Source organism: Octopus sinensis, linkage group LG18 (assembly GCF_006345805.1).
Source record: "Octopus sinensis linkage group LG18, ASM634580v1, whole genome shotgun sequence".
NCBI classification, from domain to species: Eukaryota; Metazoa; Mollusca; class Cephalopoda; order Octopoda; family Octopodidae; genus Octopus; species Octopus sinensis.
Genome location: NC_043014.1, coordinates 48,194,693 through 48,210,876, shown reverse-complemented (window position 1 = coordinate 48,210,876; position 16,184 = coordinate 48,194,693). Strand labels below are relative to the sequence as shown.

The 16,184-nt window shown below is 39.3% G+C and overlaps 1 protein-coding gene and 1 long non-coding RNA gene across 6 annotated transcripts in view; both read left to right on the top strand.

The window, feature by feature from the left end:
* The window catches only part of LOC115221434 (G protein pathway suppressor 2), a 34,143-nt gene extending 19,786 nt beyond the window's left edge, over positions 1 to 14,357 (top strand). For 2 of the 5 annotated variants that reach the window (XM_029791616.2, XM_029791614.2), the window contains 4 exons: positions 6,495 to 6,610; positions 7,686 to 7,772; positions 9,306 to 9,395; positions 14,237 to 14,357. In XM_029791616.2, coding sequence (XP_029647476.1) covers positions 6,495 to 6,610; positions 7,686 to 7,772; positions 9,306 to 9,395; positions 14,237 to 14,314 — 371 coding nt within the window. In that variant the 3' untranslated portion in view covers positions 14,315 to 14,357. Of the gene's footprint in view, positions 1 to 6,494; positions 6,611 to 7,682; positions 7,830 to 8,273; positions 8,316 to 9,305; positions 9,396 to 14,236 lie in introns of those variants that run through there. The other 3 variants (XM_029791615.2, XM_029791613.2, XM_036511010.1) reach the window with 2 other exon arrangements.
* LOC118767056 lies at positions 2 to 1,777 on the top strand. Its single transcript, XR_005002947.1, has 3 exons — positions 2 to 180; positions 313 to 314; positions 1,619 to 1,777. It is a non-coding gene; the product is annotated as an uncharacterized LOC118767056 (long non-coding RNA).
* Positions 14,358 to 16,184: the final 1,827 nt, after the last annotated feature.

Sequence of the window (16,184 nt, the reverse complement as noted above, 5' to 3'; positions counted from 1 at the left end):
GCTGATCCTTCTAGCCTGTTCTGCGATGCCTCTTCAGGCATCAATATATTTCAATGTTGTTAAGGCTGCCTTCAGCACTTGTCTTCTTATTGCAATCACCAACGTCCATTTGGGAAATTAATTATCATGTATACAATATGTCCATTTATATTCGTTTTATATTCCAACAAAATGGAAAATGTTTTTGTTTTTTCTCTCTACTCAATCATAAAGTCTGTTTTAAAAGAGAAATCTTGACTTCATTTCACATTTGATTAAATCAAATAGAAACCAGTGCAAGAAATTTTTGTATGAACATCATTTAGGTTACAGAAGTGTTTGACCCATGATATCTAGCAATGTGGAGTTCCGCCTTACTAGCACTTGTGCTGGTGGCACATGATACATTCAAGCGAGGACATCGCCAGTGCTGCTGGACTGGCTCCTGTGCAGGTGGCACATAAAAAGCACTATTTGGGCATGGCCATTGCCAGTACCACCAAACTGGCCCTCTGGTTGGTGGCACATAAAAAGCACCCACTACACTCTCGGAGTGGTTGGCGTTAGAAGGGCAACCAGCTGTAGAAACTCTGTCAGATCAGATTGGAGTCTGGTTCGCCAGACCTCAGTCAAATCGTCCAACCCATGCTAGCATGGAAAGCGGATGTTAAATGATGATGATGATGATGATGAAACCCACTTCCTATTGAGATCTCTAAAACATGGAAGTCAGTGGAAAATGCATTTCACTTTCCAAATCACAAGATTTCCAGGCATGCAGCATTTCTGTAACACAGTCAATACCTATATTCAATTCTTTTACATTAATCAAAGACACTTGGTTCTTTAATATATATTCTTGTCAATATATATTATAAGTATATATTATAAGCATACCTTTCCTTCTTGGGATACAAAACTCTGCTTGCAAAGACCTGTTGAGGCAAGTGAAATCGAAATTCGATCAAAAATCAATGGAAATTGTAGTTGTGATACCAGTGCCAGTGGCACGTAAAAGAACCATCCAAACGTGGCCATTGCCAGCGCCACCTCGATTGGGTTCTGTGCTGGTGGCATGTAAAAAGAACCAACCGATTGTGGCCATTGTCAGCCTCGCCTGGCACATAAAAAGCACCCACTACACTCATAGAGTGGTTGGCGTTAGGAAGGGCATCCAGCTGTAGAAACACTGAAGGATCAGACTGGGCCTGGAGCAGCCTTCTGGCTTCCCAGACTCCAGTCAAACCGTCCAACCCATGCCAGCATGGAAAGCGGACGTTAAACTACGATGATGATGATGATGATGATGATGAAGTAGGCAGCAAGCTGACAGAATTATTAGCATGCCAGGCACAATGTTCTGCAGCACATCATCATCATTTTTGTATTAGTTTTAATCATAAGTCCACTTGATTGGTTAAACAACATGAAATCCTTCAAGTCCCATTGTGTGGCCAGCGTCTTTATTTCATTTGATAGATTATGTGTGTGTGTGTGAGGGGGGGAGGTGTTAATTCGTCATAATCATTCTTATAGGATTGACAGAATTGTTTGTTGTATTTACTTACATCCTTTTATGCTCTGAGTTCAAATCCTGCTACGGTTGACTTCTCCTTCCAAGGTCAAGAAAATAAAATAGTAAGCAAGTATTAGGTTTAGTTTCATATTCTTATAAAGCATTCAGGTTGTTGCTGTTATTACTATCATCATCATCATCATCATCATCAAGGCAGTGAACTAGTAGAATCATTAGCATGCCAGGCAAAATGCTTAGCAGCAGTTCGTCCATTTTTTTCACTCTGAGTTTAAATTCTGCTGGAGTTGACTTTGCCCTTCATCCTTTCAAGGTTGATAAAATAAGTACCAGTCAGACACTGGGGTCGATGAAGTTGACTTACTCTCTCCCCTGAACTTATTGGCCTTGTGCCAAAATTTGAAAGCATCATCATCATCATTATTATTATTATTATCATTATTATTATTATTATTATTGTCATTATTATTATTATTACTCTTATCATTATTATTATTATTATCATCATCATTATCATTATTATTATTATTATCATCATCATCATTATTATTATCATATTATCATCATTATTATCATCATCATCATCAAAGTGGTGAACTGGCAGAATCATTAGCACACCAGACAAAATGCTTGGTGGTATTTCTTCTGTCTTTACATTCTGAGTTCAAATTCCACTGAGGTCGACTTTGCCTTTTATCCTTTTGTGGTTGATGAAATAAGTACCAGCTGAACACTGGAGGGAGTGGGGTTTGGTTTCAATATAATTGACCAGTTCCCCTTTCTTCTCAAAGATATTTGAAATGTTGTTACTTAAAATGTCAAACCATTAAGGATCATTGTTTATCTCATCTCCTTAGTTCTAGTCAACACTGACACAGTGTGATATTGTTTAATACCCCATGTATGGTCATACAGTTATTGTAAAAATAAAGTAGTTATTATCAAAGCTATTATATGGAGAATGTTCTCATTCTTCTCTCTAGTGATTTAATTTGCCATTTTTAAATTCATCAAATACTTTGCTGTCATATATATTTCAGGCCTTCTGATTGGCACTGTTGTGTGTGTTCTATGTACCACACTATATAAATATAAAAATATAATATATATTGTGTGGATGAGTGTGTGTATATATTTATGTATGTTTGCTTGTGTGTATCATCATTGTCTTTTATGTCACCCCTTTCCATGTGGTCATAGACTGACTCTGACTTCTTGCATTTTATGACCTTATGCCTTCTCTCTTATCAGCTGCTCTTTTATTCCTTTGGTCTTCATATGGATCTAATAAAACCACCAAATATAATACTGCAAATATAAAAGTAGTTCTACTCGTGTGTGTGTGTGTGTGTGTGTATGACTTGACTTGAGACAGCATTCACCCGGAGTGGGTTGAGCTGGCTTCATTCATCCTCAATGCTGCCTATATATATATAAAAATTTTTTTTTCAGATTGAGATAAAAAGACCAAGCCTGTGAAGATTTTAGAATATTTATAAATTTATGGCTGTACGACCTTCTATTTATAAATATTCTCAAATCTTCACAACCTTGTTTTTTTTTATCTCATTCTGAAAAAAAAGATTTTTGATATATACACATGCTGATATATGACCTACATTGGACTCCTTATTCGCATAATCACAGAACCTGGAGCTTAAGTATGCTCTATCTATAGCACTTATTAAGCATTATCTGACACCTTCCGGTCTTATTGACACCATTACCTCTTATAACCTCTCTCTCTCTCTCTCTCTCTCTATATATATATATATATATATATATATATATATATAATTTATATATAGAGGGCATAATTATACATACATGCCAGGAGGCATTATATATACCTGCCAAACGCTAAGAGGGACAATCAGTCATTTCTACCAAAAATATTACTAATCCCACCGAATGCAACTTTTCAAAGTAAGACATTTAAAAATATATAGGCCTGTATCACAGTGATTTCATACTTACGTAATCATCAGCAGGCCTGAATGTATTATAAATAAACAACGACCCTGCCTCGCTTAAGCCGAACAGCTAACTGATCAACATCAACGAAGCACATGGGTGAGTTTATATATATTACATCCGGGTGAATGGCAAACTTTTACAAAATTGCATTTCGGGAGAGGAAAAGTTTTTTCGGAATAAAAATTTTGCAATTAAGGACAACTAAGTTGTCCTTAATTGCAAAATTTTTTATATATATATATATATATATTTCTCTTTTACTTGTTTCAGTCATTTGACTGCGGCCATGCTGGAGCACCGCCTTTAGTCGAGGAAATCGACCCCGGGACTTATTCTTTGTAAGCCCAGTACTTATTCTATCGGTCTCTTTTGCCGAACCACTAAGTGACGGGGACGTAAACACACCAGCATCGGTTGTCAAGCAATGCTAGGGGGACAAACACAGACATACAAACACATACACACACATACATATATATATATATATACATATATACGACGGGCTTCTTTCAGTTTCCGTCTACCAAATCCACTCACAAGGCTTTGGTCGGCCGAGGCTATAGTAGAAGACACTTGCCCAAGATGCCACGCAGTGGGACTAAACCCGGAACCATGTGGTTGGTAAGCAAGCTACTTACCACACAGCCACTCCTGCGCCTATATATATATATAATATATATATATATATATATACATATAGTCTTATTTGGTGAACTAGCAGTTGACTCTCGGTCAATTGTCAGACCAAAAGAGAAGATACAAAGACACTCTCATGACAGCCTCGAAGAAGTGTAGCTTAGAGCTTTTGCTGTCGCCTTTAGAATGTCTTGCTCAAGATCATCCACTGTGGCATAGTGATGTGTACTCTAAAGTACAACACTCAGAACCAGAAATGATCAGAGAAACTAAAGATAAGATGACCACATGGAAAGCAAGAGACCCATTGGGTCTGGATTCTGTTATTAGATGCCTCTACTGTAACCATAGATTTTAAACCAGTCTTAGCCTAATAAGATATCTTGGAGCCCACAATGAGTAAGCTGTCAATCTGGTCAACTTGAGATACATAAAGGATAAACATTATGTGTATGTAATGTACGTATGAAATGCATGCATGTAATATATGTATGCGATGTATGTAATGTACTAATGTTTGTATGTATGAATATAATGTAATGTATGTAATGTATGTATGTGATGTATGTATGTAATGTATGTATGTAATGTATGTATGTGATGTATGTATGTGATGTATGTATGTATGTATGTAATGTATGTATGTGATGTATGTATGTGATGTATGTATGTATGTGATGTATGTATGTGATGTATGTATGTATGTAATGTATGTATGTGATGTATGTATGTGATGTATGTATGTATGTAATGTATGTATGTGATGTATGTATGTGATGTATATGTAATGTATGTATGTGATGTATGTATGTAATGTAATGTATGTGATGTATGTATGTGATGTATGTAATGTACTAATGTTTGTATGTATGTATATAATGTATGTATGTGATGTATGTATGTAATGTATGTATGTAATGTATGTATGTATGTAATGTATGTATGTGATGTATGTATGTGATGTATGTATGTGATGTATGTATGTAATGTATGTATGTGATGTATGTGTGATGTATGTATGTAATGTATGTATGTGATGTATGTATGTGATGTATGTATGTATGTAATGTATGTATGTAATATATGTATGTGATGTATGTATGTGATGTATGTATGTGATGTATGTATGTGATGTATGTATATGATGTATGTGATGTATGTATGTAATGTATGTATGTGATGTATGTAATGTACTAATGTTTGTATGTATGTATATAATGTATGTATGTATGTGATGTATGTATCTGATGTATGTATGTATGTAATGTATGTATGTATGTGATGTATGTATGTTATGTATGTATATAATGAATATATGTATGCAATGTATGTATGAATGGATGATCGACATTATATAAATTTGCAGTTCAATTTGTAGAGTATAAATAATGAATATTTTATAATTATAAACAAATTTAAACATGGAACAAGGAATGAATTATGTTTCACTCTTCATGGTATTCGAAGTTACACACTAACTTTTCAAAGGTCAGCATTGTAAATCAGGTATTTTTATAACTCCAGCATTGCAGTATATACCATATCATCTAAGAGAGAGATGGTGAGAAAGTGTGGTGGGTGGAGGTGGAGGACAGAAAGTGGGGAATTTATCACTTCATTGTAGTTATCAATCTTTCACTATCTCTTTTCTTGAATCTTTCATTTGTGCAGCTCTGGAGTGGGGTAGATCTCCTACCCCAGATTTGGGGGGTTTTTTTGTATGTTGCGTTGGGATGATTTTCAATCTGTATGCAAATATTGGGGAACGCACATTACGAAATGGTGACATTGTTTCATGACAAACAAACATCAACTTTTATGTGTGTGTGTAAATGCACATGCATACACACACGTATATATATATGTATGTATATATATATATATATATATATATATATATATAGAGTATACTGTCAATTTAACGTGACAGTAAGGGAATTACACCACCGCTGTTTAGCCCTAGGAAGCATTGACGCTTCCTGTCGGCCTCGACACATTTCCTGTGTCCTTATATATTTACGAAGGGGAGACAAATACTCCCAACAGCTAGGCAAATAGCTGTCTCCCCTTCGTAAATATATAAGGACACAGGAAATGTGTCGAGGCCAACAGGAAGCGTCGATGCTTCCTAGGGCTAAACAGCGGTGGTGTAATTCCCTTACTGTCACGTTAAGTTGACAGTATACAACCACTCTATCGCCCCACCACCGTACATATCTCTATGAGATATTTAGAAAGTTAATATTTCTGATATATATATATATATATATATATATATATATATATTTATAAACACACATGCACATTTATATATATAAGTGTGTGTGGGTGGGTGTATATATAAAACAAAATTCTGCGTGTCTTTCAGCTGGTTACCTGAACACTGCCCACAGCTCCGCTCTCCCTCTACAGCAGCAATTAGAACATGCCAATCAGAAATCTGGATTTAGTGATGAGAAATTCAAAATGCAGACTGTTCAACAGGTAAGTGATATAGCACTCAGAACATTCGTAACTATTTCTAATTTATGCATATAACTACTTGTAGCACAGTACATTAATGTTTCTCATTAATGTGTATAATTACAAGGCAGCAAGCTGGCAGAATCGTTAGCATGCCGGGCGAAATGCTTAGCAGTATTTCGTCTGTCTTTACGTTCCGAGTTCAAATTCTGCCGAGGTTGACTTTGCCTTTCATCCTTTCGGGGTTGATTAAATAAGTACTAGTTACACACTGGGGTCGATATAATTGACTTAATCCGTTTGTCTGTCCGTGTTTAGCCCCTTGTGGGCAATAAAGAAATAAGATATGAGTAAATAAAAATACAAACACTGCATATGTTCTGAGTTCAAATTCCACCAAGGTTGACTTTGCCTTTCTTCCTTTGGGCTCAATAAAATAAATTCCAGTTGATCACTGAAGTTGATGTAATTGACTTAACCCCCTCCTCCAAAACTGCTGGCCTTGTGCCAAAATTTGAAACCATTATAATTCATCTACTTTAAGACAACAAGCCAGTAGACTCATTACCATGCGGGACAAAATGCTTAGTGGCATTTCATCTGTCTCTGTGTTCTGAGCTCATGTTCCACTAAGGTCAGCTTTGCCTTTCATCCTCTCTGGGTCAATGAAATAAGTACCAGTTGAGTACTGGGGTCAATGTACTTGACTTGCCCTCTCCCCATAAAATTGCTGGCCTTGTCCTAAAATATGAAAGGATTACTATGAGTCTACTTGTGGAAAACTCTGATTAGTAATCTTTCTCCTCTTCTATGATAAAAGAATGTGACCCTTCACCATTCATAGACTGCTGAATATTGTGATCCTTTAGGGATTCATTATGATTTAGAAGTTGAACAAAAGTAATTTCACTTTCAGTGGTTGACAGAAAATCTTTCACACTTTGAAGTGAACATAAATTACTTCAGAAGACAACAGTTCTGCTAACTTGTTAATTTGTTAATATATGTACGTCATGTATATTATAACTGCTGTTTATTGTGAGTGAGTGTGTGTGTGTGTTTGTGCATTTTCTTATATTAATTCTTGTTATAGCAGCATATACGAGGAATCACACCAATCACAAGCCAACAGCAAACCCTGATGGCCCGTCCTCTGCAGATACAACAGAATTCACAGCCAAAGGTAAATCCGTTAGAACTTTTCACCATGCATTTATTTATCTCACTTTCCAATCTTCGAAATCAAATTCAAGGACTGGCATCCGTGCTAGTGGAGTGCTAAGAATACCATCTGAGTGTTATCGTTGCCAGAGCAACAAACTGGCTTCCATGCCGGTGGCACGTAAAAAGCACCATTCAAGTGTGATCGTTACCTGTGTCGCCTTACTGGCACTTGTGCTGATGGCACTTGAAAAAACATTCAAGTGAGGTCGTTGCCAGTGCAGGTGGCACATAAAAAGCACCATTTGAGCGTGGCCGTTGCCAGTTCCACCTAACTGGCCCTCATGCTGGTGGCATGTAAAAGCACCCACTACACTCTCAGAGTGGTTGGTGTTAGGAAGGGCATCCAGCTGTAGAAACTCTGCCAGATCAGATTGGAGCCTGGTGCAGCCATCTGGTTTGCCAGACCTCAGTCAAATCGTCCAACCCATGCTAGCATGGAAAGTGGACATTAAACGATGATGATGACTACCTAGATGCCATAGAATAGACCCGAAAGCAAAAAATACCTGTCATGCAGAATAGGTGAAGTCACCTCTGTTTCAAGCATTCAAATCAGATCTCCAATCTGAAGATAACTTTTACCCTTCTTTCTCTGTCTCAAGTTCCCTTTAAATTGTTATTGAAACCATCCTTCTTCCCACCAGTCATCAAAACCCTATAAAGAATCAAGGGTGCTGTTATTTTTCCTTCATCATCATCATCATTTAATGTCTGCTTTCTATGCTAGCATCAGTTGGACAATTTGACTGAGGTCTGACGAACCAGATGGCTACACAAGGCTCCAATCTGATCTGGTAGAGTTTCTACAGCTGGATGCCCTTCCTAATGCCAACCACTCAGAGAGTGTAGTGGGTGCTTTTACATGTCACCGGCACAAGGGTCAGTCTGGCAATACTGGCAACGGCCACGCTCGAAATGGTATTTTTTACATGCTACCTGCACAGGAGTCAGTCCAGCGGCACTGGCAACGACCTCGCTCAGATGTTTTGTTCACGTGCCACCAGCACAAGTGCCAGTAAGGCAATGCAGGTAACGATCACGCTCAAATGGTACCTTTTACATGTCACTGGCACGGAAGCCAGAAGCTGTTCTGGCAGTGATCCCGCTCGAATGGAGTTGTTAGCGCTCCACTGGCACAGGTGCCAGTCATCAAATTTGGTTCAATTTCGATTTAACTTGCCTCAGTATTAAAAAATATGTAAATATGCAGTCACTGTGAAAAACTCCCACCATCACCAGAAGGGAGTTTTGGGCAGCTTGGGCTGAGAATTGAACTGACAAAATTGGTTACTATTTAACAATTTGGTGACATTAATTGACCTCTTTTTTCCAAGATGCTGAGGAATAGTAGTAGAAATTTACTAACGAGAATCTGAATTAAATTATGCCACGTACAACTCAGTTTGCACAACAGTATAAATAGTTGCATTGAATGACAACATGTTTGATAATTTGGTGAATTACCCTTATTTTATTTTTATCCTTTTCACAGGGCAGCATAGTCACTGGCTATTCTGGACGGGGTTCTCAGCCCCAACCTCAACACACTACCGTCAGTTCTTACCAACCAGTGACAACTCAGGTAAGTTCCTTTTTTTTTTTTATTCTTCCTCATCTCTTTGGTATATTATCATTGTCTGCTATTCAATGACAGCTCTCACTGTCAAATGACCTACACAAGAATCTAATTGAAGATTTTTGTCTGTGTAAGGGTACCTAGTGAGATAGGCTACTCCTTTAACCCTTTAGAGTTTAAACCAGCTACATCCGGCCCAATATATTCTACATGTTTTATATTTGAACTAGCCATATCTAGCCTTTCACACCTAACCTACATTGACATTCTAAAAATAAACAATCACATCATTGAAACCTCAAAGTTGTAAGATAATGCATGATTAATTCAAAACAATTTGAGTGAAAAAGTATTACGTTTAACAGAATAATCTGAACACTAAAGGGTTAAAGCAGTCATGGAAAAAATTTTCAAGTGGTGGGCCACATGAGGCATCACTCACCATCAGACATGCTGCACTACTAAAAAAAAAAATAATTCAAAGTAATTTTCCATCAGGTATGTCATTCAGGCGAGCTGGCAGAAACATTAGCATGCCAGATGAAATGTGTAGCCGTATTTCGTCTGCCGTTACGTTCTGAGTTCAAATTCAGCCAAGGTTGACTTTGCCTTTCACCCTTTCAGGGTCGATAAATTAAGTATCAGTTACGCACTGGGATCGATGTAATTGACTTAAATCCCTGTGTCTGTCCTTGTTTGTCCCCTCAAGCCTAACCTTTCTTTCTTGGTTTGACTACCATCCGTGCATCATCTCTATTCCTCCCTATACCTGTCATCTCCCATGTCACTGCCATAAGGCTTTGCTTCGAAAGACACCTGTTGTTAATGTCTTTTATTTGCATTTGTGTTTGTGTACCATTTCTCCATTTTTTCTGTCCTTGTTTTCATATACATTCGCTGTTTTCATCATCATCATCATCGTTTAGCGTCCGTTTTCCATGCTAGCATGGGTTGGACGGTTCTACTGGGGTCTGTGAAGCCAGAAGGCTTCATCAGGCCCAGTCAAATCTGGCAGTGTTTCTACAGCTGGATGCCCTTCCTAACGCCAACCACTCCGTGAGTGTAGTGGGTGCTTTTTACGTGCCACCCGCACTGGTGCCAGACAGAGCTGGCAAACAGCCACGAACGGATGGTGCTTTTTATGTGCCACCGGCACGAGGGCCAGGCAAGGCTGGCAACGGACACGAAACGGGGCGGTGCTGGCAACGGTCGCGAAACGGAAAGTTCTCTTACATGCCACCGGCACTGGTAACACATCTGCAATTTCCATTGATCGATTTCCATTGATCGATTTCGATTCTGATCGTCACTTGCCTCAACGGGTCTTCACAAGCAGAGTTTTGACATGCCACCGGCACTGGTAGCACATCCGCAATTTCCATTGATCGATTTCGATTCTGATCCTCACTTGCCTCATCACGTCTTCACAAGTAGAGTTTTGTGTCCCAAGAAGGGAGGTATGCATACGTAGGCTGGCTCCATCCCATGTAGAAGGCCACGGGTTATGGACTCACTTGTCCTGCCGGGTCTTCTCGCGCACAGCACACTTCCAGAGGTCTCGGTCTCTAGTCATTTCCTCAGTGAGACCTAAAGTTCGAAGGTCGTGCTTCACCACCTCGTCCCAGGTTTTCCTGGGTCTGCCTCTTCCACAGGTTCCCTCAACCGCTAGGGTGTGGCACTTTTTCACACAACTATCTTCATCCATTCTCGCCACATGACCATACCAGCGCAAACGTCTCTCTTGCACACCACAACTGATGCTTCTTAGGTCCAGCTTTTCTCTCAAGGTACTTACACTCTGCCGAGTGTGAGTACCGGCATTACACATCCATCGGAGCATACTGGCTTCATTTCTAGCGAGCTTACGCATATCCTCAGCAGTCACGGCCCATGTTTCACTGCCATGAAGCATGGCTGTTCGTACACACGCATCATACAGTCTGCCTTTCACTCTGTGCGAGAGGTCTTTTGTCACCAGCAGAGGTAAGAGCTCTCTGAACTTTGCCCAAGCTATTCTTACTCTAGCAGTTACACTTTCAGCACACCCGCCCCCGCTGCTGACTTGGTCACCTAGGTAACGGAAACTATCAACTATTTCTAGTTTTTCTCCCTGGAAAGTGACGGAAGTTGGTCTCAGAGCATTTTCAGTGTTTATTGTTCCTGAGCATCTGCCACATACAAAAACCATCTTCCTAGTTAGCCTTCCTTTGACATTGCTGCATCTCTTATGTGTCCATAGCTTACACTTGGTGCATCTTATAGAGTTTCTACCTACACCTTTTCTACAGATCGAGCAGGGCCATCTACCTGAAGGTGTTTGTGATTTGTCTACCTTCCTACTGATTACGACTTTGGTTTTAGCTAGATTGACTCTGAGGCCCTTCGATTCTAATCCTTTTTCCACACCTGAAACTTCTCCTCCAGTTCTGATAGCGACTCAGCAATTAGAGCAAGGTCATCAGCATAGAGGAGCTCCCAAGGGCATCCTGTCTTGAATTCCTCCGTTATTGCCTGGAGGACTATGATAAATAGGAGGGGGCTGAGTACTGAGCCTTGGTGGACTCCTACCTCTACCCGGAATTCTTCACTGTACACATTTCCAACCCTCACCCTACTAGCGGCGTCCCTGTACATGGCCCGCACAGCTCTCACTAACCATTCATCTATCCCTAGTTTCCTCATTGCCCATCAGATAAGGGATCGGGGGACCCTGTCGAAGGCTTTCTCCATGTCAACAAAAGCCAGGTACAGGGTCTTATCTTTGGCTAGGTATTTCTCCTGCAGCTGCTTTACCAGGAATATAGCATCAGTAGTACTTTTCCCTGGCACAAACCCAAACTGCATCTCATCTAAACTAACTCTCTCTCTAATTAGTTGGGCTATGACCCTCTCCGTAACCTTCATCACCTGGTCCAACAGCTTGATACCTCTGTAGTTATTTGTATCTAGGGCATCACCTTTACCTTTGTAGCAGTTGACTATTATACTGCTACACCAGTCATTGGGTATGACCCCTTTGTGTATCACCTGATTAACTATACGGGTGACTAGGCTATAGCCGACACTACCAGACATTTTGAGCATCTCTGCAGTGATTCCTGATGGGCCTGGGGCTTTCCCTGTCTTCATGCTTCTAATTGCCTTAGCTACCACGGAACTATCAACTCGGATAGCTGGTCCCTCTGTTGGGTCAACATTCGGCAGACTCTCTTTATCCCATTCATTTTCTTCATTCAGCAACCTTTCATAGTGGCATCTCCAAACCTCTCTCTTTGCATCCTCATTTAGCGCAAGTGAACCATCTTCCATGCGAACACACTTCTCTCCTACCACCTCACGATTCTCTCTCACACACTGTCTTGCAACACGAAACACCTCCAGTCTTTGGTCCTCACGGCGCAGAACATTGGCAATTTTTTCTTATCTGCTTCCCCTCTGGCTAAATAAACCTGTCTCCTAGCTTCTCTTTTGGCAGTCTGATACAATCCCCTGCTACCCCCATTTTTCCAGACCTTCCAAGCCTGTCTCTTTTCTCTAATAGCCCTGTCTACAATATTGTTCCACCACCACGTTATTCTAGGTCGAGAGGGGACTTTGCACCAGCCACAGATCTGGTCAGTGGCTCTCAGCAGGTTGTCCCTTAGAAACGTCCAGCTGTCTTCTACCCCCTGTGATGCTCTATCCCCTTCTACTTCGTCAGAGGCTTCAAGTAATATGTCCCTAAATCTCTGTCCATTTGCAGGATCTTTAAGCTTCCAGATCCTTCTTCTCCATATTTGTCGTCTTCTGGTTGTCCTCCTAGTCCTGATCCTAAAGTCACTAACTACCAGTCTATGTTGTGGGGTACATTCTTCACCTGGGAAGAAGGAATCTAGTGCTCTTAGCTTAGTTTTTCCTGGGGGCTGGCCAGATTGGAGCAATCTCAATTATAACAGCCGAAATTGCAAAGATAATCTGGAACTCAACTGAAGAAAGAAAACTTCGAATGACCCATCCTTGTTTTTTTGCATCATCTGTCTGGATGTTTTGCTTTCTTATCCCATTTTTGGTATTCCTTTATATATGTGTGTGTGTGTGTATATATATATATAAATATAAGAGGGAATTTTTTTAACCACTATGTGGAGACCCTTATGCTAGAAGAAGATATGGTATGGTCTTAACCACTAAGAATTTTTCTTCATTTGTCTTGCTCGCTTACATTTCTGGTGTGCTAAATCTTTCTGGAGAAGACCATAGCGGATCTTCTTCTAGCATAAGGGTTTCCACATAGTGGTTAAAAAAATTCCCTCGTATATTTATGTATGAAATACTATTTACTGAATCTCAGTTTTTTTACATGCTAGACCACTGGTGTTAAAATTGATTTTATATATATCTATATATCGAAATCGAATTGAACCAGCCAGGATCCCTGGTCTGGTGGTACGTAAAAAGCACTATCTGACTCGTGGCCGATGCCAGCGCCGCCTCGACTGGCTTCCGTGCCGGTGGCACATAAAATACACCAATCCGACCATGGCCGTTGCCAGCCTCGCATGGCACCTGTGCCGGTGGCACATAAAAAGCACCCACTACACTCACGGAGTGGTTGGCGCTAGGAAGGGCATCCAGCTGTAGAAACATTGCCAGATAAGACTGGAGCCTGGTGCAGCCTTCTGGCTTCCCAGATCCCCGGTCGAACCATCCAACCCATGCTAGCATGGAGAACGGACGTTAAACGATGATGGTGATGATGATATATTTGCTGTTTTTGTACCCACAGAAAAACAATTGTTTTTTCTATCTGTTATTTATATACACTAAATGGACCTTCATTTCTTAATGTTTTTTCTCCTCTACTTCAGGCTACATATTCTGGTCACCAAGCTGCTGGACGTCCACAGGCATACACATCCCAGCAACCCCCTAATCGTTTCTATTAAACTGCTTTCATCTAACACTGAGACACTTGATGTTGCTTCGTAATTTTTGTTTTCTGTTATTTTTGTCAGCCATTGTGGTTTTGTATATGTTTTTTTTTTTTTGAGTCATCATCATAGTTTTTTTTTTTATTCTTCATTAAAACTGTCCCAAATGCTTGAAAGTCGTCAAACGAATTAATGGCAGGTTTAAGTGATAACTTCTTGTTAATTAAAAGCAGCGGGTAATAAGGATTTAAAGGTAGGTACAGGTGTGAACAGGTTAGAAATAGAAAGGTAGGAGATTCTCTGAAGTTCAGCAGTAAAGGGGTCAGTAGCTACATGGCCCCACTTATTAAATCCTCTGTAATTAACGAGAGGAAATAATTATTGTAATGAAAAACAGTAGTAGTCTTATTATTCTTCATCATCATGAAGATAGGGAAGATAATCATTATTGGAATATAAAAACTGTACTAGTCTGGAAATTCTTCACTATAATGGAGATTGCTTTTCATTCCATTTTACCATTGTAAGAAATCACTTATTTATTTGGTCTTCACACACACACACATACTGGACTAGATTTGGCTGGTACTGTAGGTATATATATTTGGCTGGTACTGTAGGTATATATATTTGGCTGGTACTGTAGGTATATATATTAGGTATATATATTTGGCTGGTACTGTAGGTATATATATTAGGTATATATAATGTAGGTATATATATATAAGGCGGCGAGCTGGCAGAAACGTTAGCACGCCGGGCGAAATGCTTAGTTGTATTTCGTCTGCCGCTACGTTTTTAGTTCAAATTCCGCTGAGGTCGACTTTGCCTTTCATCCTTTCGGGGTCGATTAAATAAGTACCAGTTACGCACTGGAGTCGATGTAATCGACTTAATCCGTTTGTCTGTCCTTCTTTGTCTCCTCTGTGGGTAGTAAAGAAATAGGTATATATATTAGATTGGTTGGTACCATAGATAGAGTAAATTATGCAGGAATGACCAGTACCTTGGGTAAATATACTGGATTTGTACCCTTACATATATATATTGAACTTGTACTGTAAGCCTGAAAGTGCATGGCTCAGTTGTCAGAGCATCAGATTTACAACTGTGAGGCTGCAAGTTCAATTCCTAGACTGGGCTGTGTGTTGTGTTCTTGAGCAAAAGACTTTATTTTCACATTGCTCCAGTTCACTCGGCTGTGAAAATAAGTTGTGATGTCATTGGTGCCATGTTGTATTGGCCTTTGCTTTTCTTTTGGACAACATCGGTGGCATGAAGATGGGGAGGCTGGTATGCATGGGGGACTGCTGCTCTTCCACAAAAGAACCTCGCCCAGACTTGTATCTAGGTCCAATCCCATGGTCATTTGTGATCGAAGGGGTCTTTACCATTTTACCCTTTACTGTAAGCCTATTGAATCAGTAAATAAGTACCAGTAATATATTGAGTTCATTAGTTGACAGTTTTCTTTTTTTTTTTTTCCTCCCTTACAAAAATTTGGACAAGATTTTTAAGGTACGACAGGGAAATTTTAAAAAACTTTTCACAAACCCCTTTTTAAGATTTGAATTTCTAATTTAGGGCAAGGAAGTTAGTAATATATAATTTGTAATAAATTTGTATTTTAAAAGGGACATGTTTAAATGTAGCTAATTTATTCTGAAGATATGTAGGTTATGTAATGTAATGAATGTATGTATGTATGAATGAATGATCAACATTATATAAATTTGCAGTTCAATTTGTAGAGTATAAATAATGAATATTTTATAAATATAAACAAATTTAAACATGGAACAAGGAATAAATCATGTTTGACTGTTCATGGTATTCGAAGTTACATACTAACTTTTCAAAGATGAGCATTTTAAATCAGGTATTT